The sequence below is a fragment of the Coregonus lavaretus genome, assembly GCF_964263955.1.
Source record: "Coregonus lavaretus genome assembly, chromosome: 4".
Lineage (NCBI taxonomy): Eukaryota > Metazoa > Chordata > Actinopteri > Salmoniformes > Salmonidae > Coregonus > Coregonus lavaretus.
Window position 1 is genome coordinate 48,603,230 of NC_139991.1, and position 25,587 is coordinate 48,628,816.

The window sequence follows — 25,587 nt, forward strand, 5'->3', positions numbered from 1 at the left end:
AAACGATATATCGTGCAGCCCTAATCTAGGCCTTATTTTTAACCAAATGTTGCAATTGCGATTTGACTTGCAATTTAGAGCAAAACACTTGGGTGAACTGTTGGAATCACTGAAATAAAATGATTATTCTAATTCTATAGTAAGAATATAATAGTGGGCACTTTGAATAAAGTGTTGTTTGACCAGGGAGGAGTTATTGTGACGGGGTAGGAACCACAAGTGTTGTTAAGTGTTTCCTAGGGGACCTTATAATCTTTGGCTACATTTAATGTTTTATTTTACGCTACTTCATGTAGCTAACATATTCATGCTTGGCGTATTCCTCCTTTGATTGAAAAGATAGTGTTGCACAAACAACCTGCTGATTTAAGTCTACACCATCACTGGTATTAACAGGTTGTACAGTATAGCTAATTACCTTTGCTCTGACTCTGTACATTTATTAGCTAGCTAGCCAGCTAACTAGCGATTAGCTTTAACGGCTAACAAGATTTAGGCCCAACTTGCTAAGAAAAGACAAATTAGCTGTTTGCAGATGTAAGAAACACAAACTAATAGTGTAATTATAGAATGCTAGTGGTTCTATATTAAGAAGCAAAGTGAAAACAGCATCGTTGTCATCAACATTGTTGCATGTGCTGCATTGACAATGAAGACTGAACGCAAGTGTCTCCTGGTCGAGGAACAACAAATGGGCTCTTTGAGTAGCAGGGGGCGGGGCTAGGTCTGTGTGGAAAGCAGCATGGAGAGAGAGAGAGAGCGGAGAGAGTAACGAAATAAACGATACAAATGGACGTTACACACAGCGTATAACATTTAACAAACCCGTTATTAAAGGTAAAGTACAAACCCAAACCGGTCCGTGCACCAATACCGGTATATAGTAAAATACAGTTTACCACCCAGCCCTAAGGCCCATTGTCGTGCCATTAATCCGCAGTGATCACCTCACGTTTCAGCATGATAATGTAGGGCCCCATGTTGCAAGGATCTGTACACAATTCCTGGAAGCTGAAAACGTCCCAGTTCTTCTATGGCCTGCATACTAACCAAACATATCACCCATTGAGCATGTTTGGGATGCTCTGGATCGACATGTACAACAGCGTGTTCCAGTTTCCGCCAATATCCAGCAACTTCGCACAGCCACTGAAGAGGAGTGGGACAACATTCCACAGGCCACAATCAACAGCCTGATCAACTCTATTGGAAGGAGATGTGCCGCGCTGCATGAGGCAAATGGTGGTCACACCAGATACTGACTGGTTTTCTGATCCACGCCCCTACCTTTTCTTTAAGGTATCTGTGACTAACAGATGCATGTCTGTATTCCCAGTCATGTGAAATCCATAGATTAGGGCCTAATGAATTTATTTCAATTGACTGATTTCCTTATATGAACTGTAACTCAGTAAAAGTGTTGAAATTGTTGCAAGTTGCGTTTATATTTTTGTTCATGTTCAGAATTGGTGCCATTTTGCAGCCTGTGTGTGTCTAGATTCATACTGGTTAAGCTATGTAGAAACCTAGACTATGCTCTTTCAGTTAGGCTCTTTGGAAGCATGGTAATAAAATGAGGGAGCAGGCTTTGTAAGACTAGGAGCCAGACTAGCTCACAACTCACAAAACATCAAACAAGACACAGGTCATGAACCAAGGCTGGTGTGGTAAAGGGATAGCCTGCTGTGTGTGAGTGTTGTGTGTGTGTACTTCCCGAGGCAGGAGAGGAAACAGAAGGCTCTGGATGCACATTTCTGTTCTGGATCACTCCCTTGGTGACTGTGTGTGCATCGTCCTCCTCTTCCTTCTCTACCTACCACTCTTCCTCCCATTCCTCTCCATGTCTTCCTTCCCCTCTTCCATGAACATGTGGTGCGACCGCTCGGCTGCGTCTATATCCTCTCAGCAGGACTGCTCATCCTTTCCGCTTTTCTCTCATCCTCTTCCTCCAAGCTTCACTCACTTCTCTTCCTCTGGTGAAACACGGTTCCCTCCATAAGTTACTGCCATATCGAAGAGAGCGACATGTGCTGGCTCATTTTGTCAAAATACACTTCCTCCTCCCTAAATCCATCAGATACTGCATGCATCTGTTAACCGTTTACACTCATGGGAATTGGCCTATATGGATAGGGCGAAATTGAAATGTTTCTTACAGAAGAAATATGAAAAGCATATGCATAACCATGATAGCAATTGAAAGGGAACATTTTGGAGATTATGGGGAAATTATTAGACCAAAGGTGAGGAGGAAACAGTTTACCTGACACAAGACTGAATCCAAACAATACACTGTTGATTTTATGTGCATTTTACATTTACTGTACTTTCGCAGCATTTGTTGATACAAAATCTGAAAATACTCTGAATACAATTAGTAACATGATAAGAGTATTCCTGGAAAATGTGGGATAGGTACCACATAAGACAAGAAAATTATAAGGGTTTGAGTAAGAGGACTAGCTGGTGTCTCCAAAGTGTGCACAGTTCATAAGTCATTTCAATGCACCTTTATGACTCAAAGTCGTCTTCAACTCTTGTAGTTGTTTTGTTTGCAAAAACAGTCCATTATAAATTGCAATCTGGGTCAGGTGGGCATCATTTGAAAGCCTGTTCTATAACCAACTAAGTTATAAAATATGATATTACAGTGTTAGGCTTTCACAAGGCAATTCAGGGAAACAGATCATCATTTTGGTGCGCATAGAAAGGAGTTATGAGTGCATTCAAGTGCGTGGAACACGGCAAATGTTCTTCACAATAGACAAACATAGGCTCATTCTGTTCAGAACAACCCAGGGTATGATTTAATCTAGTACCTGTACATCAAACATACAATTTTACATTTTAGTCATTTAGCAGACGCTCTTATCCAGAGCGACTTAGTTAGTGAGTGCATACATTTTTTATACTGGCCCCCCGTGGGAATCGAACCCACAACCCTGGAGTTGCAAGCGCCATGCTCTACCAACTGAGCTACAGGAGGCCACATAGTGGTCAAACGTTGACAATGTATATGACAGTAGGTTTCTGATATGGAAATGTGAAATGCACATTTGGACTCACGGGTGTTTGGCTTGCTTGTATGACATCAAAGCGATAATTATTCTAATCCTCAACGTCTCATTTTTCAAAATACATAAGAGTCCTCTTAATTTACAGCATTTCCCGCACTCAGACAACATAACATTTGCAAAAGATGCCCAATTAGCAGGAGAGATGGGGGCAACTTCTTGTCGCGCAAGGTGCTCATGTTCAGAATGGCTATCAGTCAAAACCTGTGAAGCGCAGAGCCAGAGCTCTGATGTCATGTATAGCATGTTACTGTATAGCCATTGCGCTCCAATTTAGGCGTTTATCGGTGCCCAAATCTGCCATTTTCCACCCGTATGCGGGTACGAGTGTAAAGGGTTGATTAACAGATAACTGTTGCTTTTTGTGGTCTTGAAAATAGGCTATCTATTAGTAACTGTATATTAAATCTATTAGGACTACTTTGCTCTATTTTGGGGCTTGGCTGAGGCCCTGGTGTCATATCATAGGGGGATTTCATACTAAGACACCAGATGGAGACAAGTAGTGAGAAAGATACAGCCAGCCACTTCTGCTATGGACAAAACCTAACCATCCACACATTTTACATTTTTACATTTTAGTCATTTAGCAGACGCTCTTATCCAGAACAACTTACAGGAGCAATTATGGTTAAGTGCCTTGCTCAAGGGCACAGACAGATTTTTCACCTAGTCGGCTCGGGGATTAGAACCAGCGACCTTTCAGTTACTGGCACAACGCTCTTAACCACGAAGCTACCTGCCGCCCCAGTGGATATATTACACATGCTGAAAGAGAAAGTGCTTATATAGAGGTAAATATAGGCTTCTGTATGTGGCATGGAATCAAGATCATACAAAAGTCTCTACAAAACACTAGCGTAAAGAGATGGACCTCTGACTATGGATAGCCTAGATCAGCCTGTATGGTTGCAACTCGTGGCATTAGCTTACCATACATCATGCTGTAAAGTAGTACAGCATAATGTATATGAATGGAGAGAGCAAGAGCAAGAGCAAGTGTGTGTGCACAGCATTACAGAGCAAACATCTCTTTCCAAACCTATTTCAGTGTTTGTAGAGTTAATATTGAATCATGTGCTAATGCACTGTCCACACTATCTTGATTTGAGGCCAATCTCCAGTTGCATAAAGATAAAGTGAAAACTACCATCGACTAAGGTAAAAGTGGCTGAATGCAGTTGGTCTGCAGGGCTGAGTGATTGGTGGATCAACAGCTGAGAGCTCTTAGGATAATGAGCCCGATAATGAGATGGCACCAAACTGTGTGTGGGTATGTGTGTTTGTGCGTGTGTTAGGCATGAATCATGCCTGCAATCACAGGGAACATGTACAATGCCTTCAGAAAGTATTGACACCCTGTGACCTTTTCCACATTTTGTTGTGCTACAGCCTGAATTTTAAATGGATTACATGTTGGTTTTTTTGGTCACTGGCCTACACACAATACCCCATAATGTCAAAGTGGAATTATGTTGTTTTCAGAAATGTTTACAAATGTATTAAAAAATGAAAAGCTGAAATGTCTTGAGTCAATAAGTATTCAACCCCTTTGTTATGGCAAGCCTAAATAAGTTCAAGAGTAAAAATGTGCTTAACAAGTCACATAAAGTTGCATGGACTCACTCTTTGTGCAATAATAGTGTTTACCACTATTTTTTAATGACTACCTCATCTCTGTACCATACACATACAATTATCTGTAAGGTCCCTCAGTCAAGTAGTGAATTTCAACCACAAATTCAACCACAAAGACCAGGGAGGTTTTCCAATGCCTCGCAAAAGGTACCTAGACATGAAATATCCTTTTGAGCATGGTAAAGTTATTAGTTACACTTTGGATGGTGTATCAACACACCCAGTCACTAAAGATACAGGCGTCCTTCCTAACTCAGTTGCCAGAGAGGAAGGAATCCGCTCAGGGATTTCACCATGAGGCCAATAGTGACTTTAAAACAGTTACAGAGTTGAATGGCTGTGATAGGAGAAAACTGTCTGGAGAATGGATCAACAACATTGTATACTGAACAAAAATATAAAACCCAACAATTTCAACGATTTTACTGAGTTACAGTACATATAAGGAAATAAGTCAATTGAAATAAATTCATTAGGACCTAATTTATGGATTTCACATGACTGGGCAGGGGTGCAGCCATGAGTGGGCTTGGGAGGCATAGGCCCACCCACTGGGGAGCCAGGCCCAGCCAATCAGAATGAGTTTCTCCCCACAAAAGTACTTTATTACAAACAGAAATACTCCTCAGTGGGTGGGCCTATTTTTCATTAACCAACATAGCCAATTAAATGTATTTGAAATCCGAAAAACAGTAGCTATTCTGTTAAGAAAAACATAAGTGTATGTAAATGTACATAAATAATTAGCCTACATGTCGACGTGATAGCCTATGCGTATTGGCTACAGCCGGTCATGTCCAGACCGATGCTGACAAGAGGAAGGTGCCTGAAAATGTAGCCAAACTTTAATTAGACTTTTAATTGTATATATATATATATATATATATATATATATATATATATATATATATATATGCTAAACACCAGTCATGTTTGGCAAATTTAATGTAGGATTATTATTAATATCTAAAGGCTTGATTCTGTCGACATACTTGAGGCACTGTTAGTTCAGATAGGAGAGAAAGGCCAGTGCATGTTGCGCACTGCAACATCACCCACCTTACAATCTGAGTGGAGGCAGTCAATATTTTGAAACTATTTAACCATAAACATTATTGTTTAAAACCTGGACGTTTTTTGTCATTTTATGAGGCATGTCTTACCATTTTCCGACCAAATGTTAAGGGGATTATTTGATAAACACTTCCTCATATGCCATTGAAACCAGTAGCCTATTTCTCTTATGTTCTCAACTTTCTTTCATTGTCCAGCAGCCAAAGACACAATCCTAGTCATATTAACAACACATGTTTTGATGAGTCTCTCAACATTTCGGAAGGATATTTTCATCTCTGTCATATGAAAGCGCTTGCATTTGCGGTGCACTTCCGCTAATTGCATTTTGGAACATTCTTGCTTATAGCCTATTTCTGTGGGCATTGCTGCACTTATAATGTGAAGAAATAGCCTAATAGTTTATCAACATTTTAAGCTAAACGTTCTGATCTGTTGCATCAGCCTCATTGCTTTTAAATGTTTGTTTTTATGTAGGCTACAGTGGTTGTATTAATTTCGGATATATCGTGTCCCACAACTGTCCCAGAGTATGTTTGGAATATTTTATTTCTCATACACAAGGACAAGCTGAGCAATAGAATAGGTCAACTTTTGTACTATGGGGGATTATTGACATAGGCTAGTGCTTTTGCTGTTCGTTAGGCCTACTCATCTTGTTGGCTAACGAAAAGTAAATGTGGACAGTTCTTCTAACATCTTCAATAAGCTCCTCGGAATTCAATAAGGACTCGCGCCTTTGCATCCCCGATGTGTCCATCTTCTCTTCTAGCCTACTTCAGAGCTGCGATGCCTGTGAGAAGGACCCGATCATGTGACGGGCATTGGCTAATAAGAATTTAGATATCTGAGAGAGCGATATGAGTGAGAGGCGCTTCGGAGTACGGCGACTGGCAGCCGGGAGAAGGGAATTATTATATTCAGCCCCAAGGGCACAACGGCCACTTTGGCCGCAAAGCATGGATTTTTTTTTGCCCATTACAGCCACACAAGGGGGTGTCAACGCTGTCGTCGGTGCTGCTGGGAAATTCGAGCCCTGGTGTGTGCGCAGTGTTGTAGGCTGAATGGTGGGGGTGCTCGTGCTTCCAATCATTCAGAAGTTATGTAGCAAGTTAAAGGTGACAATAATGCCTGCCATGGACTTTCCCAATTGCTTTGAGTGTAAGAACACTTAAAGCCTCAAAGGATAAGATCATCCAACTTTCAAAACTAGTCCTTTTTGGCTAGCCACAGCAGTCAACTAGCTAGCTAGCTGTTTAGCTTTCTAGCACATTCACTAATTTGTTTGTAAAAAATGTACAAGCTAGATAGCTACCACATGTTCTTGTCAAAACTGTCAACAGAGTAGCTAGCAAGCAACAAGATCTGCCAAATAACAGTCTAAAAACAACTTGAGGGCAAATAAAATCAGATTTGACTGTTCAGACAAGTCGCATGGCCAGAAATCAGATTTGTATCTGATTTCAAACCACCTACGAAGGTGGTTTGAAATATCTAATTCCATGTGCTTTTTGGCTGTTCAGACTGCATGGAAAATAACAGATTTGAATCTGATATGCAAATAAATAGGATTTGAGTCACTTCAAACTGCCAATGTGAACAAGGCTTTAGAGACTTACCGCTGTAATCGCTGCCAAAGGTGCTTCTATAAAGTATTTAAATAGTATATTTCTGTATTGCATTTTTCAATACATTTGCAAACATTTCTAAAAACATGTTTTCACTTTGTCATTATGGGGTATTATTGTGTGTAGATGGTGAGAAAAAAAATCTATGTAATCCATTTAGAATTCAGGCTGTAACACAACAAAATGTGGAATAAGTCAAGGGGTGTGAGTTCTTTCTGAAGGCACTGTATCTACCTCAATTACCTCGTACCCCGGCACATCGACTCGGTACTGGTACCCCGTGTATATAGTTATCGTTACTCATTGTGTATTTATTATTACGTGTTATTATTTTTCTATTATTTCTTTATTTTCTTTCTCTCTGCATTGTTGGGAAGGGTCTGTAAGTAAGCCTTTCACTGTTAGTCTATACCTGTTGTTTACAAAGCAAGTGACGAATAAAATCTTATCAGAAATCAAAGAGGAATGACAAAAGTGTGTTTCAGTTCAATACTGTCGGAAAGTCCCTTTGACAGTGATATACCGTCCTCATTGTCTTATCTGTTGGTGGCCGCTGCATATGTCCCATGTCTCCATTGACAGTGTTAATCCGCCTTTACAGCCCTGGCCGGATGCTGGCTGCAGCCAACGGGGTAATAGCATTCCCGCATAGTGATTGTCTATGGCCAATAAAACACCAGCTAATGAACAGGGGTGTGAATAAACTCAAGCTGCCAAAGAAAGCAATCTGCAAACGCATTGGGATTAAGTTTCTTCTCAGGGAGATAATGATATGCACATTATTTTCCCCCAAACACAATGTTGTTTACTGAGTGTGGAGGGATATGGAGTTGGGTAATGAGTGTTGGGTGAGGGGGCATGGGATTCTACTCAACCAGGGATGGCAATGTATTCTCTGCTATTCATAACACTGGCTGACGCACATAAACACACACACGCTCTCCCGCTCTCTCTCACGCACGCCACGCACACAATCAATAATGTTTCTATTCACACAGGAGAAAATGTAGCATTCACTCTCCACTCAGCAGCTGATGTACACTGAACAAAAATATAAAATGCAACATGTAATGTGTTGGTCCCATGTTTCATGAGCTGAAATAAAAAGATCCCAGAAATGTTCCATATGCACAAAAAGCTTATTTCTCTCCAATTTTGTGCACAAATTAGTTTACATCCCTGTTAGTGAGCATTTCTCCTTTGCCAAGATAATCCATCCACCTGACAGGTGTGGAATAGCAAGAAGCTGATTAAACAGCATGATCATTACACAGGTGCACCTTGCGCTCAGGACAATAAAAGGCCACTATAAAATGTGCAGTTTTGTCACACAACACAATGCCACAGATGTCTCAAGCATGTTGACTGCAGTAATGTCCACCAGAGCTGTTGCCAGATAATTGAATGTTCATTTCTCTACAATAAGCCACCTTCAATGTCGTTTTAGAGAATTTGGCAGTACGTCCAACCGGCTTTACATTTTAGTCATTTAGCAGACGCTCTTATCCAGAGTGAGTGCAGCACACCCGCAGACCACGTGTATGGCATTGTGTGGGCGAGCGATTTGCTGATGTCAACGTTGTGAACAGAGTGCCCCATAGTGGTGGTGGGGTTATGGTATGGGCAGGCATAAGCTAAGGACAACGAACACAATTGCATTTTATCGATGACGAGATCCTGAGGCCCATTGTCGTGCCATTCATCCGCTGCCATCACCTCATGTTTCAGTATGATAATGCACGGCCCCATGTCGCAAGGATCTGTACACAATTCCTGGAAGCTGAAAATGGCCTGCCTACTCACCAGACATGTCACCCATTGAGCATGTTTGGGATGCTCTGGATCGACGTGTACGACAGCGTGTTCCAGTTCCTGCCAATATCCAGCGACTTCGCACAGCCATTGAAGAGGAGTGGGACAACATTCTACAGGCCACAATCAACTCTATGCGAAGAAGATGTGTCACACTGCATGAGGCAAATGGTGGTCACACCAGATACTGACTGGTTTTCTGATCCACGCCCCTACCTTTTTTTTAAGGTATCTGTAACCAACAGATGCATATCTGCATTCCCAGTCATGTGAAATCCATAGATTAGGGCCTAATTTATTTATTTCAAATGAACTGTAACTCAGTAAAATCTTTGAAATTGTTGCATGTTGCGTTTATATTTTTGTTCAGTATATAACAAATCTCTTAATATTTGCAAAATGTCCTTCAAGGACAGAACATAATTCAATACAAGGCCTCCACATACTAACATGGTCTACATGAGTGCATGAAGGAAGATAAAACGTAGCCTAAATTTTTTGGGGAGGACTGACTCTCTTGCACTGGCACTCTATGCACACTCACTGGACTCTACCCACACCCTCACACATACAAATAAAATGTGATTTGACATTTTTTACATTTATTTTTAATTTCACCTTTATTTAACCAGGTAAGCCAGTTGAGAACAAGTTCTCATTTACAACTGCGACCTGGCCAAGATAAAGCAAAGCAGTGCGATAAAAACAACAACACAGAGTTACATATGGGGTAAACAAAACATAAAGTCAAAAATACAACAGAAAATATATATACAGTGTGTGCGAATGTAGTAAGTTATGGAGGTAAGGCAATAAATAAATAGGCCATAGTGCAAAAATAGTTACAATTTCATAATTAACACTGGAATGATAGATGTGCAAAAGATGATGTGCAAATAGAGATACTGGGGTGCAAATTAGCAAAATAAATAACAATATGGGAATGAGGTAGTTGGGTGGGCTAATTTCAGAATGGCTGTGTACAGGTGCAGTGATCGGTAAGCTGCTCTGACAACTGACGCTTAAAGTTAGTGAGGGAGATAAGAGTCTCCAGCTTCAGAGATTTTTTCAGTTCGTTCCAGTCATTGGCAGCAGAGAACTGGAAGGAATGGCGGCCAAAGGAGGTGTTGGCTTTGGGGATGACCAGTGAGATATACCTGCTGGAGCGCAGACTACGGGTGGGTGTTGCTATGGTGACCAGTGAGCTAAGATAAGACGGGGATTCCTAGCAGTGATTTATAGATGACCTGGAGCCAGTGGGTTTGGCGACTAATATGTAGTGAACATTTAAACCTTTCATAGACCCACATAAAAAGAACCAACCCAGGTATTAAAAATAACAAACAAAAACAATCATAGGCTATACAGCATCTGTACGTTCCCCCTATTCTGAAAACATCCCAAAACATGACAGGGACCATGTCCATAAAGTCACTTTTCGACCTACAGAGAACCAAAAGCATTGATAGTGTCACGGCCTCCCCGTGTCAGCAACCAGATGTTCCATTAGGGCTGTAATCGAAGCCCGGGGGCCACATTAAACACAGCACCAGCAGGACAAACCCGTAAAGTGGGACTCCTAATTGCGTGGGGGGGCTAAAAATGGTTGCTACACCACTGCACCATATCCCACATAATGGTTAGAGCTGGAAAGTGACTAGTGACTACACTTTCTCCATCAGACACAAACATCACTCTCTGTCACTCACAACCGATCGCATTTAACCTCCCATTCTCTCCGGTGCCTGTGCTAATCTACAGAGGGACGGTGTCATGATGTGAATCTCCGTAATAAATGACTAAATGATTTATATGGGTCCATAAAGGCGCCCAGCCCTGAAACCTGATATAGGAAGGATATATGACAGCTCATGAGACAGCTCAATGTGATGAATAATAAATATGGATGCATTAATGAAGGGGTGTGATTACTGCTCAGGGGAGGTGATAGAGATTATACGGATACCCTGATGATGATACCCCTTAACGCTAAGTGACAGGGAGAGCCAAGGTCAACACAGGGAGTGTTGGAATCCCTACCCAGACCAAGCATAAAAAGTATTGCTTGTATTGGTTCTAGAGTCAGAAGAGGTCTGTAGGTTTGACAGTTATCTTGTTGAAGAGTAAAGACACAGGAATGGTGTCGCAGTTAGGACCAGTATCTTCAAATACTAACCATAATCTGTCGATGTGCCCTTAAGCAAGGCACTTAACCCTAAATGCTCCTGTAAGTCGCTCTGGATAAGAGCGTCTGCTAAATGACTAAAATGTAAATGTAAATAAGGAGGGGGTACCATGATCCATAGATCACTGTACTCCTGAGTGGTGCAGTGGTCTAAGGCACTGCATCGCAGTGCTAGCTGTGCCACTAGAGATCCTGGTTCGAATCCAGGCTCTGTCGCAGCCGGCTGCGACCGGGAGACTCATGGGCGGCGCACAATTGGCCCAGCGTCGTCCAGGGTAGGGGAGGGAATGGCCGGCAGGGATGTAGCTCAGTTGATAGAGCATGGCGTTTGCAATGCCAGGGTTGTGGGTTCGATTCCCACGGGGGGCCAGTATAAAAAAAATATATATATGTATTCACTAACTGTAAGTCGCTCTGGATAAGAGCGTCTGCTAAATGACTAAAATGTAAATGTAATGATGTCAAGCCATACAGGCCCAGTGGCTGCTCTAAGCAGGAGAGGAGAATGCGAGTAGATTGAGTAATCATGAGCAGCGCTGCCCTCTGCTTCATAACCATGCTTACTACACCTATCATTCATTCATTTACCCCTATTATATTGATGTTCAACAGTTCAACTTTCACACAGCACCACAACACTTCTTAGGGTTCTGTGTGTTACCAACTAAACTGTGTATGAGTGTTGGAGGTGCCTGTATTTCTGTAAATACAATATCTCCAGACTCCACCATTCATTGCACATTCATTCCTTCATCGTTGGAAGTAAACGTCCAGTAACTCAGAGGCTAAGTAGTATCTGATCTTATAGGTGATGTGCTTCGGTCCTATATCAGTGTTCACCAAATGGTGGGTGGCACCAGCAGCCAATACATACTGAGTCGCAGACTGGCTTTTGACTAGAAACAACTATTTTGGTCATTGGGTGGCTCACAAGATAATTCTAAAGGCAACATATCAGGAATCCATCAAATGCTACCACCAGCACTATGCAGTATGCACTCAGCATTCATCAGCATCAACAGCGGTCTACTCACTGTGTTGGCCAGCTCCAGGTAGTTTCCTGCCAGGGGGGCACAGCGGGCACTGGTCTGGGCCAGGAGTTTATGAAGGGCAGCCTGCTGTTCTAGGAGCTTCTGGAGGATGGCTGGCTGCTGCTGGGTCTGTGTCTGCTGAGGCTGGATGTCTGAACTCTGAAGGTCCCGGGCCCCAGAGTAGTACTCCCAGCTCTCTCTGGCTCCTGACAAGGCCCATAGGGGACACATTATAACTCGATAGCTAACAGGTAATAACTCATAACTAATAAGCAGTGTGAAGGTTTGACACTCCCAACCAGATCTGCCTAAAGAGAACCTCAAGAGTCTAAAAACTTTTGCATGCATTACTGCTTCCCTATGCAAGTAGACTTCAGTTTTTTTTTATTCTCTGTGGATTACTTTTGAAGTGGTTTCATGCACATGTGAAGTGGGCTGAGTTAGGTAGATTGAATTAGTCACTATAAAATGGGGTAAACATGCCTGGTCATTATGCTCTCCTTTCATTCCACAATAATGAGCACTGGCTGATGCTCCAGAGGCCCCTATTTAGAACGGCCAATTAAAAACAAATGTTACTGAAGGTTTAGCAACAGAGCTAAAAACCCTAGCCTCAGTCATGCAGGATCTGTTTTGGTTGTTTCATCTTAGCGGTTTGGTGTCAGTTGTTTATGGTTAATAATGACTGTGTAATAAGGGTTAGTGGTTGTTTGCAGTTAGTTGTTGGATGTTGGGTGTTAGGTTTAGTTGTTTGGTGTTGCCTGTTCTTAGTTGGTTTTATGCTTGTAGGCAGCTGTGATTAATTGTGTCTCTTGTTTAACAATGTAACTCACAATTCTGCCTAATCTTGATAGGCTATCCCCAAACTCACCACGGCTAATCTCGCTACTGGTTGGCCAGGAGGCGATGTGTTCCCTGAGCTTCCTAGTGTCAGAGTCCTGGGAGCGTTGGGAGATCTCGCCCTCTTCCTTTCGGATCTCGTTGACCAGCTGCATGCGGCAGCGGGTGAAGTCCTCAAAGGAGATCTTGCCTCGCTCGTCCGCTCCCAGCTGGCCCATGATCTCTGCCACAGACCCCTCCATGTTTAGCTGTCTGCACACCATCAGCAGGTCATTCCTAACAGGAGAGAGGGAGAGAAGGATGGAAAGGGAGATGGAAAAGAAGAGGGAAGGCGATAGAGGCAGGAGGAAAAGTATGGAGATAGGCAAAGAAACAGGGAGAAATCAGGAGGGACATGGTGAAGGAGAGGCAGAGAGAAAAGAAGAGAGAGAGGCAGAGGTAAAAGGGCAGAGAGAGAGAGAAAGAGATATGGAGGGACAGGAGGAGAAGGACATGGAGAAGAAGAACATGGTTTTCAATTGAAGAGTGGTGTACAAGTTGCAGTACCAAGCTGAATTTCTGATACATTAGCCAGGGCACCAGCCTGAGAAATTGTCTTCAATTCTCAAAAGAGTGAAAATAAATAAATATTAGGACAGGTTTGGAGGGGGCAAATAGGTTTCCTAGATGATGTGGAAAGGAATACAATTAGAGCAATATATCAAATCTAATTGTATTGGTCACATACACACATTTAGCAGATGTTTTTGCGGGTGTAGCGAAATGCTTGTGTTCCTAGCTCCAACAGTGCAGTAGTATCTAACAATTCACAACAATACACACAAATTTAAAAGTAAAATAAATAAGAAATATATAAATATTAGGACGAGCAATGTCGGAGTGGCATTGACTAAAATACAGTAGAATAGAATACAGTATATACATATGAAATTAGTAAAGCAGTATGTAAACATTATTAAAGTGACTAGTGTTCCATTACTAAAGTGACCAGTGATTACATGTCTATATATATAGGGCAGAAGCCTCTAAGGTGCAGGGTTGAGTAACCGGGTGGTAGTCGGCTAGTGATAGCTATTTAACAGTCTGATGGCCTTGAGATAGAAGCTGTTTTTCAGTCTCTCGGTCCCAGCTTTGATGCACCTGTACTGACCTCGCCTTCTAGATGGTCGCGGGGTGAACAGGCAGTGGCTCGGGTGGTTGATGTCCTTGATGATCTTTATGGCCTTCCTGTGACATCAGGTGCTGTAGGTGTACTGGAGGGCAGGCAGTGTGCCCCCGGTGATGCAATTGGCAGACCTCACCACGCTCTGGAGAGCCCTGCGGTTGCGGGTGGTGCAGTTGCCGTACCAGGCGGTGATACAGCCCGACAGGATGCTCTCAATTGTGCATCTGTCAAAGTTTGTGAGGTTCTTAGGGGCCAAGCCGAATTTCTTCAGCCTCCTGAGGTTGAAGAGGCACTGTTGCGCCTTCTTCACCACACCGTCTGTGTGGGTGGACCATTTCAGATTGTCAGTGATGTGTACGCCGAGGAACTTGACGTTTTTCACCTTCTCCACTGCGGACCCGTCGATGTGGATACGGGTGTGCTCCCTCTGCTGTTTCCTGAAGTCCACGATCAGCTCCTTCATTTTGATGACGTTGAGGGAGAGGTTATTTTCCTGGCACCACTCCTCCAGGGCCCTCACCTCCTCCCTGTAGGCCATCTCGTCATTGTTGGTAATCAGGCCTACTACTATTGTGTTGTCTGCAAACTTGATGATTGAGTTGGAGGCGTGCGTGGCCACGCAGTCATGGGTGAACATGGAGTACAGGAGGGGGCTGAGCACACACCCTTGTGGGGCCCCAGTGTTGAGGATCAGCGAAGTGGAGGTGTTGTTTCCTACCTTCACCACCTGGGGGCGGCCCGTCAGGAAGTCCAGGACCCAGTTGCACAGGGCGGGGTTCAGACCCAGGGCCCCGAGCTTGGCGGGTACTATGGTGTTGAAGGCTGAGCTATAGTCAATGAACAGCATTCTTACATAGGTATTCCTCTTGTCCAGACGGGATAAGGCAGTGCGCAGTGCGATGGCGATTGCATTGTCTGTGGATCTATTGTGGCGGTATGCAAATTAAGTGGGTCTAGGGTGGCAGGTAAGGTAGAGGTGATATGATCCTTAACTAGCCTCTCAAAGCACTTCATGATGACAGAAGCGAGTGCTACGAGGCGATAGTCATTTAGTTAAGTTACCTTTGCTTTCTTGGGTACATGAACAATGGTGGACATCTTGCAGCAAGTGGGGACAGCAGACTGGGATAGGGAGAGATTGAATATGTCCGTAAACACTCCAGCCAGCTGGTCTGCGCATGCTCTGAGGATGCGGCTAGGGATGCCGTCTTGGCCGGCAGCCTTGCGAGGGTTAACACGCTTAAATGTCTTACTCACGTCGGCCACGGAGAACGAGAGCCCACAGTCCTTGGGAGCGGGCCGCGTCAGTGGCACTGTGTTATCCTCAAAACTATGAAATAATCATGTAGTAACAAAAAAAGTGTCAAACAAATCCAAATATATTTTATATTTGAGATTCTTCAAATAGCCACCCTTTGCCTTGAAAGCTTTGCACACTCTTGGCATTCTCTCAACCGGCTTCATGAGGTAGTCACCTGGAATGCATTTCAATTAACAGGTATGCCTTCTTAAAAGGTTAAGTTGTGGAATTTCTTTCCTTCTTAATACGTTTGAGCCAATCAGTTGTGTTGTGACAAGGTAGGGGGGGTATACAGACGATAGCCTTATTTGGTAAAAGACCAAGTCCATATTATGGCAAGAACAGCTCAAATAATCAAAGAGAGATGACAGTCCATCATTACTTTAAGACATGAAGGTCAGTCAATACGGAAAATGTCAAGAACTTTGAACATTTCTTCAAGTGCAGTCGCAAAAACCATCAAGCACTATGATGAAACTGGCTCTCATGAGGACCGCCACAGGAAAGGAAGACCCAGAGTTACCTCTGCTGCAGAAGATAAGTTCATTAGAGTTACCAGCCTCAGAAATTGCAGCCCAAATAAATGCTTCACAGAGTTCAAGTCACAGACACATCTCAACATCAACTGTTCAGAGGAGACTGTGTAAATCAGGCCTTCATGGTCGAATTGCTGCAAAGAAACCACTACTAAAGGACACCAATAAGAAGAAGAGACTTGCTTGGGCCAAGAAACACAAGCAATGGACATTAGACATTTTACATTTACATTTTAGTCATTTAGCAGACGCTCTTATCCAGAGCGACTTACAGTTAGTGAATGCATACGTGTTTTTTTGTTGTTGTTGTTTTTTTGTTTTTGTTTTTTTATACTGGCCCCCCGTGGGAAACGAACCCACATCCCTGCCGGCCAAACCCTCCCCTACCTTGGACGACGCTGGACCAATTGTGCGCCGCCCATGGGTCTCCCGGTCGCGGCCGGCTGCGACAGAGCCTGGACTCGAACCAGGATCTCTAGTGGCACAGCTAGCACTGCGATGCAGTGCCTTAGACCACTGCGCCACTCGGGTGGTAATCTGTCCTTTGGTCTGGAGTCCAAATTTGAGATTTTTGGTTCCAACTGCCATGTCTTTGTGAGACGCAGTGTGGGTGAACGGCCGATCTCCGCATGTGTAGTTCCCACCGTAAAGCTTGGAGGAGGAGGTATTATGGTGTGGGGGTGCTTTGCTGGTGACACTGTCTGTGATTTATTTAGAATTCAAGGCACACTTAACCAGCATGGCTACCACAGCATTCTGCAGCGATACGCCATCCCATCTGGTTTGGGCTTAGTGGGACTATAATTTGTTTTTCAACAGGACAATGACCCAACACACCTCCAAGCTGTGTAAGGGCTATTTGACCAAGAAGGAGAGTGATGGAGTGCTGCATCAGATGACCTGGCCTCCACAATCCCCCGACCTCAACCCAATTGAGATGGTTTGGGATGAGTCGGACAGCAGAGTGAAGGAAAAGCAGCCAACAAGTGCTCAGCATATGTGGGAACTCCTTTAAGACTGTTGGAAAAGCATTCCATGTGAAGCTGGTTGAGAGAATGCCAAGAGCGTGCAAAGCTGTCATCAAGGCAAAGGGTGGCTATTTGAAGAACCTCAAATATAAAATATATTTGGATTTGTTTAACACTTTTTTGGTTACTACATGATTCCATATATGTTATTTCATAGTTTTGATGTCTTCACTATTATTCTACAATGTAAAACATTTTAAAAATAAAGAAAAACCCTTGAATGAGTAGGTGTGTCCAAACTTTTGACTGGTAGTATATATACATTAAAACATGCATCTCAAGTGACTAAGCAAACCATGGGCTTCTCAAGAGATGACTGAAAAGAGATGACTGAAAAATAACAGATGTGTTTGAGTTGAGTCAAAAGTAACCAATGCTCTTAAGCTCTCCTCTCCTGCATGTTTTAATTTTCCTCACCGCTCTCGCTGCCTGTGTATAGCCTGAAGCATGCCTACTTTACTGCCAAGAAAGAACATTCAACACTTCAGAGTTCATAAGCATTTTATAATTACAGACCACCACTGTGATTATAACTCATATCGCTGTGTAAACTGTAACTGAATAACTTACTGACACCATAACTCACACTCACAAGACTATGTTAGGATAGGAATAGGCCTAGATTCCCTATTCCGAGGTATGGACAAATGTTTCAGTTCCCTGTGCTCAGGAGTCTTCTCTATGATCTTGCCTGGCTCATGCCACTTTGCTGTAGCCTGAACATGAAATGTAAAAGGTCTTTGGATGCTGCATCAAATACAGTTGCTGTGATCTAAGTTGGAGGGTTGGTGTTTATTTATAATATGCAGTAGGCCTCGTCAATGAACATGTGTGAAAGCAGTTCTGACTCTGAACAACATGACTCAGTGCATAAGCTATTAGAACATAAGCTATGTCCATCCATTTTATTGTAACAAGTTCAAACTGGATGGTTATGATTATGATATTGCCCACATAATAGGAAACATGCTATTGGCCAACAGGTTCTTCTAGTTTGGAACTAGTCTATGAGTATGATAGTCTGGAGTACAGCTTTTAGTTAGCTAGCTACATTCTTAGTTTCAACTAAATTCACTGTTGCAACATTTCCATCGTCATATTACATTTTGAGTTGTTTTCAAAAACTCAAGCCAACACTTCCATGGCAATGCAGCTGTTTTTAGCTAGTTTGCCGTTGCCAGTTTTCGAGACTGAGCATGGTTCGAAGTACACGAAACAAAATCCGAGAACTTGTTCACTATGGAAGTCACTGGCAATTTGCTCACATTACAAAACTAGAGCAAAGCATAGCTTGCTTGCTAAACAAGTTATTATATTTCCATCTCGTATATACATGTCTGAAAAATCTGTTAATCTGCATTTGGTAGCCTTCAATTCTAACCCCACCGTGTCGTTGATAAAAAATAGTTTTACCTGTTGATGTATCCATCACCGTCACCGTCACAAGTCTGAAACAATCGCCTCATCCTCTCGTCTTCGCCGGTGCTAGATGTGTCACTACTGCCGCTACTCACACTCACCTCCACCGCCGCCATGATCTTCCCTGAATACCGTACTGTGACTAGTATGCTAGGCTATTACACCTCCAAGTATTCACTCTCAACGAAGTAACTGCTCCATCGTCACACTTCCCATAGGTGTAGGCTACTACCCGACATGTGATTGAATATAATCAAATGTAAACTTGGGTTTAGGTCACTTCTGCAAAAAGGAGGGTGCAGCATGTGCAGTAAAAGTTAAGCCCGAAATCTAGTCGGGAATAGGGAAGGCGATAAAAAGCTTTGGGTAAACTTTTGGTGAGGGTGAATGCCGATTTTATTATAACTCAGTGGGACCTATGTGAAGCTAACCACAATAAGGATTAGCCACAATAGCAGAATATGCTGTTCTCCTTCAAAATATAATTCCCTAATTGAAAGATGAAAATGGATACAAATAGTGGAATCGTGACATATTTGGATTAGATAATACTAAACAAGTTTTGAATGTTGAAATTTAAATTAAACAAAATAAAATAATGAACTAATTTGACAAAAAAATCAGTTGGAATGGCAGTGTGGAATGGATGTATTAGACTTCAGAATTGCATTGGGGCATACTTATATTTCACTGTGCAGTCTTACCTATGGATTGAAATTGGGTATCAGTCTACACAAATATTAGCGTCGTAGCTCTTATTGCGGGACCTCCCCAGTCAGCCTATTGCGCGTATTGACATTCATATTTCACTGTACAGCCTTCCTTGTCTATGGATTGTGGATCAATGAAATGTGGTATCAGTCTACTCAGGTGACACCCACAGAACACAGCTGTGGAGAGTTTATACAAATATTAGCATCGTAGCTCCTATTTCTATCCCTGTGAAATGCGCCACATTAAGCTTACCAGTCAACCTACTACAGTTGAAGTCGGAAGTTTACATACACCTTAGCCAAATACATTTCAACTCAGTTTTTCACAATTTCTGACATTTAATCCTAGTAAAAATTCCCTGTCTTAGGTCAGTTAGGATCACCACTTTATTTTAAGAATGTGAAATGTCAGAATAATAGTAGAGATAATGATTTATTTCAGCTTTTAGTTCTTTCATCACATTCCCAGTGGATCAGTAGTTTGCATAAACTCAATTAGTGTTTGGTAGCATTGCCTTTAAATTGTTTAACTTGGGTCAAATGTTTCAGGTAGCCTTCCACAAGCTTCCCACAATAAGTTGGGTGAATTTTGGCCCATTCCTCCTGACAGAGCTGGTGTAACTGAGTCAGGTTTCTAGGCCTCCTTGCTCGCACACGGTTTTCAGTTCTGCCCACAAATTTTCTATAGGATTGAGGTCAGGGCTTTGTGATGGCCACTCCAATACCTTGACTTTGTTGTCCTTAAGCCATTTTGCCACAACTTTGGAAGTATGCTTGGGGTCATTGTCCATTTGGAAGATCCATTTGCGACCAAGGTTTAACTTCCTGACTGATGTCTTGAGATGTTGCTTCAATATATCCACATCATTTTCCTTCCTCCTGCAGCAAATCACCCCCACAGCATGATGCTGCCACCCCCGTTCTTCACAGTTGGGATGGTGTTCTTCGGCTTGCAAGCTACCCTCTTTTTCCTCCAAACATAACGATGGTCATTATGGCCAAACATTTATATTTTTGTTTCATCAGACCAGAGGACATTTCTCCAAAAAGTACGATCTTTGTCCCCATGTGCAGTTGCAAACCGTAGTCTGGCATTTTTATGGCGGTTTTGGAGCAGTGGCTTCTTCCTTGCTGAGCAGCCTTTCAGGTTATGTCGATATAGAACTCGTTTTACTGTGGATATAGATACTTTTGTACCTGTTTCCTCCAGCATCTTCACAAGGTCCTTTGCTGTTGTTCTGGGATTGATTTGCACTTTTCGCACCAAAGTATGTTCATCTCTAGGAGACAGAACGCGTCTCCTTCCTGAGCGGTATGACGGCTGCGTGGTCCCATGGTGTTTATACTTGCGTACTATTGTTTGTACAGATTAACGTGGTACCTTCAGGCGTTTGGAAATTGCTCCCAAGGATGAACCAGACTTGTGGTGGTCTACAATACACCTCCAATTGACTCAAATTATGTCAATTAGCCTATCAGAAGCTTCTAAAGCCTTGACATCATTTTCTGGAATTTTCCAAGCTGTTTAAAGGCACAGTCAACTTAGTGTATGTAAACATCTGACCCACTGGAATTGTGATACAGTGAACTATAAGTGAAATAGTGAAATAGTCTGTAAACAATTGTTGGAAAAATTACTTGTGTCATGCACAAAGTAGATGTCCTAACCAACTTGCCAAAACTATAGTTTGTTAACAAGAAATGTGTGGTTGTTGAAAAACGAGTTTTCATGACTCCAACCTAAGTGTATGTAAACTTCCGACTTCAACTGTACGTATATTGGACATACGTATTTCACTGTACAGCCTTACAGAACACAACAACGCTAATATTTGTGTAAACTCTTTACAGTTGTGTTCTGTGGGTGTCACTGATAAGACTGATACTCCATTTAATTGATCCACAATGAAATATAACTATGTCCTCAATGCAATTCTGAATTCTGATAGATCCACAGTGCAATTACAACAGTTGTACTTTTGTGTCAAATTACCTTATTATTGTATAACAACATTCCAACCTTGTTTAGCATTATATAGTCCAAATATGGCATGATTCCACTATATGCATCACTTTCAATGAGGGACTTTTATTTTGAAGGCAAACCACAAATTCCACTAATGTGGCGAATCCTTATTGTAGCTTCACATTTTAGTCATTTAGCAGACGCTCTTATGCAGAGTTTAGTGAGTGCATACATTTTTTTCCCGGCCCCAGTGGGAATCGAACCCACAACCCTGGCGTTGCAAACGCCATGCTCTACCAACATCCCTGCCGGCCATTCCCTCCCCTACCCTGGAAGACGTTGGGCCAATTGTGCGCCGCCCCATGGGTCTCTCGGTCGCGGCCGGCTACAACAGAGCCTGGATTCGAACCAGGATCTCTAGTGGCACAGCTAGCACTGCTTAGACCACTGCGCCACTCGGGAGTCTAGCAGAGCAATATTGTCCTGGGCAGTGGCACAGCTCGCCTTAGACCACTGCGCCACTCGGGAGGCCAGTCTAGCAGAGCAATATTGTCCTGGGCAGCATGAAAACTGTGTGAGTATGAACAAGGATTGCACATTTGTATTTCATAGTTTAAATATAGAAAATAGATTATATGGATTTAAACCAACATTGATTGCTGAGATATTATTTAAACAGAGGCCCCTCAATAAAGTTCAACATATGTTGTTGCAAAGTAACAAAGCATTTAATTGATGAAACATACATTTCATTGATGAAACATGAATACCTGAAGTATAATCTAACTCCATATAATCTAACTCCTGAGTGGCGCAGTGGTATAAGGCACTGCATCGCAGTGCTAACTGTGCCACTAGATCCTGGTTCGAATCCAGGCTCTGTCGCAGCCGGCCGCGACCGGGAGATTCATGGGCGGCGCACAATTGGCCCAGCGTCGTCCAGGGTAGGGGAGGGAATGGCCGGCAGGGATGTAGCTCAGTTGATAGGGTTCGTTTCCCACGGGGGGCCAGTGTAAAAAAATATGTATTCACTAACTGTAAGTCGCTCTGGATAAGAGCGTCTACTAAAATGTAAATGAAGTAATAAGTAGGCCTATAGCTAGGTAATAGACCTGTATGTTGGCTGTGAGTTATTTACAGCAGGGTTTCTCAAAGTGGGGTCCTTGGCCAGATCTCAAAATATTAGTATTGAAATCATTTTTGTTTTAGGATTTTTTAAATGAATATTGCTAACAACAACAGATTAAACAAATGTTGGCCAAGGGATCCGTGGAATAATTTTAGGGTGTGTAATACAATAAAATGTAATATTATTAATCTACAATTTATGTTCTTAACCCTGGGCAACAGGGGCCTGGGAGGCTCACAGGGATATCGGTATCCACTCAATACTTCTTGTATTCCCCAAAACCTGTCTCTCTGCCTCTGCAGGATATTAGCGTTAAAGCTGCAACAACAACAAAATCTCTGCCCCATGACAAAATGTGTAGAATTAGATTTAAGTAATTTAGCATATGTCCAGGAGGGGGAGATCTTATCTAAGTATTAAAATGATATAATAGGTTAAGGCAGAAGAGCAGGAAGAGAAGGAAGGGATGGTTTTATACCTTTTACACCAATTAGAATCCCCTGGGAAACACTGAACAAAACTTGGGGTCATGTCCTGTCACAAATGGGTAGCATTTGTTACACCTCCTATTCAGTACTATCAAAACCTTTCAGATCAACACAAATGCTTAGAAGTAGGGGGGCACACTCTTTTTCAGCAACTTCAACATTAAGTGACTTTCGTTGCAGGTTAGGAAAGCATTTTCGCTAACCCTAACCCTTTTCCTAACCTTAACCTCAGCCTGTCTCCTATGCTCATTCTCATAACCTGCTGCATAAATTATCCTAACCTGCTATGAAAAAGTAACTTCTTTATCGAAATGGTGTGAAACGTGTTTCCTGTATAAGTAGGGGTTGTTTCTAGCATTGACAGTGAAATAATACAGTTTTGGACTAGACTAGTCTAGGCTTGTTCTATATTCATAACTGTGGTTTTACAGATGAAGTAGTGGAAAGAGTCGAGGAAGTAAAAACGTATTGAGATGTACCCATAGCGGTGTCTGTGACGTACCATGAATGCAGTGTTTGCAAACTACTGGAGGCGCACGAGCAGGGATCTGACGTAGCAAAAGGTATTACCTAGCTAGTTACAATTAAAATATTATCTATAATTAACTAAATAATGGATAAAGCTCAATGACAAGTTTGTTATGTCTCTGTAGCTATGCTAACGAGCTAGCTAAACTTAGCTCGTTAGCTAGATAGCCAAAGTTAACTATATTAACTGGCTAATGATAGCTACTGGGTAGCTAGCTAGCCAGCTAAATTAGCTTTTTGCTTGCAGCCAGAGCCTAGCTAGCTAGTTATATTTCTGAGTTGCTACGGCTATGTAGTTAGCCAGCTAAATTAACACTACTGTCAAGGGATTTTTACTAAAAGATTTGCTGGAGACATTAGCTATTTTACCTATAACTAGTTAGCTAGCTACATGGCTCACGGAAGCTCAGTCTCAGTGATGGCTATGGCTAGCTAACCGTTTGCTAGCTAACTACTTTATCTCTTGAGTTTATGAATAGCTTAAGAGGAGAGTCAGAAGTAGGTAACATTGAATCGTTGTCAGCATCTGCACACTTAACTATAGTAGCTCTAGCGTCGTTCCACCTCAAAAAGCGCAATGAATAAGATTTCGACACCCACCATCTCAGATTGTTCTGAAATCGTTTCTGTAGTTAAAAACAGATAAGGTAATTCCTGCAACAGTATTTTGTTGAAAGACAATTTGAACTAAATTAAGCAAATTGATTACACCCAAATTGGCCATTTCAATTTATAGGATTCATATACTGTAGCTAATATTCAATAAATATAGTACCCAACATCCCATTTGGACCATACCTTTTCTTAACATGGATTTAAGACGCGAGGAACTCAAATAAATGGTCAAAAGCAACTCACGGACTCCCCAACTCCCACACTAAGCCCACCCCAACGGCCAGTAAACATGATCAGTTCTGTCTGACAAGTAGTAGGAAGCTGCGGCTAGGAGTATTGTCTCATTATACTATGTAATATATTCTCATTAAATTTGGTGATGTTTATTTACCCCTGTTCAGAGAAATTAGTAATTGAGTACGGTTACATGCACACAATAATACGATTATTGTGGGTAGTCAGATTAATATAATAGTTTGATTAAATTGTTTACATGCTTTGCAAGAAGAACGATTTCCCTAATAATTCTGTTTACATGGACATATCTGAAATCAGGCTACCTGATGGGACTTTGATAAATGCAGAAAATCTCCAATCAAAATAAACGTTCTACTACAGCGACCATGTTAGTTTTGGAAAGCCTGTTTGATTCGGACATAAAAGTTTATAGGGGAAACTACTTCTAAAATGCATGCTTTCAATTGTTCCGAAACTCTCGCTAAAGAGGGAGGCTTGCACAGCTGGATCTAGCACATGCACGGATCAAATACACCGCTGGAATTCCGATTAAGGTGTTTACATGTCCTAATAATTAGAAAGACTGCGCAGAAAACCAGGTGTTTTAATTGGTGTACGCTTACTTTGATTATTTCCGTATGCCGATTTATGTGCCTTCAGAAAGTATTCATACTCCTTGACTTATTCCACATTTTGTCATTGTGTGTAGATTGATATGTTTTCTCTCACCCATCTACACACTATCCCATAATTACAAAGTGAAAACATGTTTTTAGACATTTTTGAAATAATAATAATAATAATAATATAATATACCATTTAGCAGACGCTTTTATCCAAAGCGACTTACAGTCATGCGTGCATACATTTTTGTGTATGGGTGTTCCCGGGGATCGAACCCACTACCTTGGCGTTACAAGCGCCAAGGTAGTGCTGAGCTACAGAGGATGTTTGCAAATGTATTGAAAATGAAATACAGAAATATCTAATTTACATAAGTATTCACACCACTGAGTCTATATTTTGTAGAAGCACCTTTGGCAGTGATTACAGTTGTGAGTCTTTCTGGGTAAGTCTCTAAGAGCTAGCCACAAAATTATTCACGCTCTTTTCATTGCTAGACTACCATTTTCAGGTCTTGCCATAGATTTTCAAGTAGATTTAAGTCAAAAATGTAACTC

The 25,587-nt window shown here is 42.0% G+C and overlaps 2 protein-coding genes across 2 annotated transcripts in view; one reads left to right on the forward strand and one right to left on the reverse strand.

Annotated features, from left to right (window-relative positions):
* The window catches only part of LOC311127456 (colorectal mutant cancer protein-like), a gene marked incomplete at both ends in the record, with an annotated part of 132,588 nt that extends 113,742 nt beyond the window's left edge, over nucleotides 1-18,846 (reverse strand). The window contains 3 exons of the mRNA XM_084159292.1: nucleotides 12,446-12,678; nucleotides 13,314-13,558; nucleotides 18,725-18,846. Coding sequence (XP_084015418.1) covers nucleotides 12,446-12,678; nucleotides 13,314-13,558; nucleotides 18,725-18,846 — 600 coding nt within the window. The remainder of the gene's footprint in view (nucleotides 1-12,445; nucleotides 12,679-13,313; nucleotides 13,559-18,724) is intronic.
* A 4,714-nt stretch (nucleotides 18,847-23,560) lies between these two features.
* The window catches only part of LOC311127581 (3'-5' RNA helicase YTHDC2-like), a 30,325-nt gene continuing 28,298 nt past the window's right edge, over nucleotides 23,561-25,587 (forward strand). Inside the window, exon 1 of the mRNA XM_084159398.1 lies at nucleotides 23,561-23,589. The gene's annotated coding sequence lies outside the window, so the exon portion shown is untranslated. The remainder of the gene's footprint in view (nucleotides 23,590-25,587) is intronic.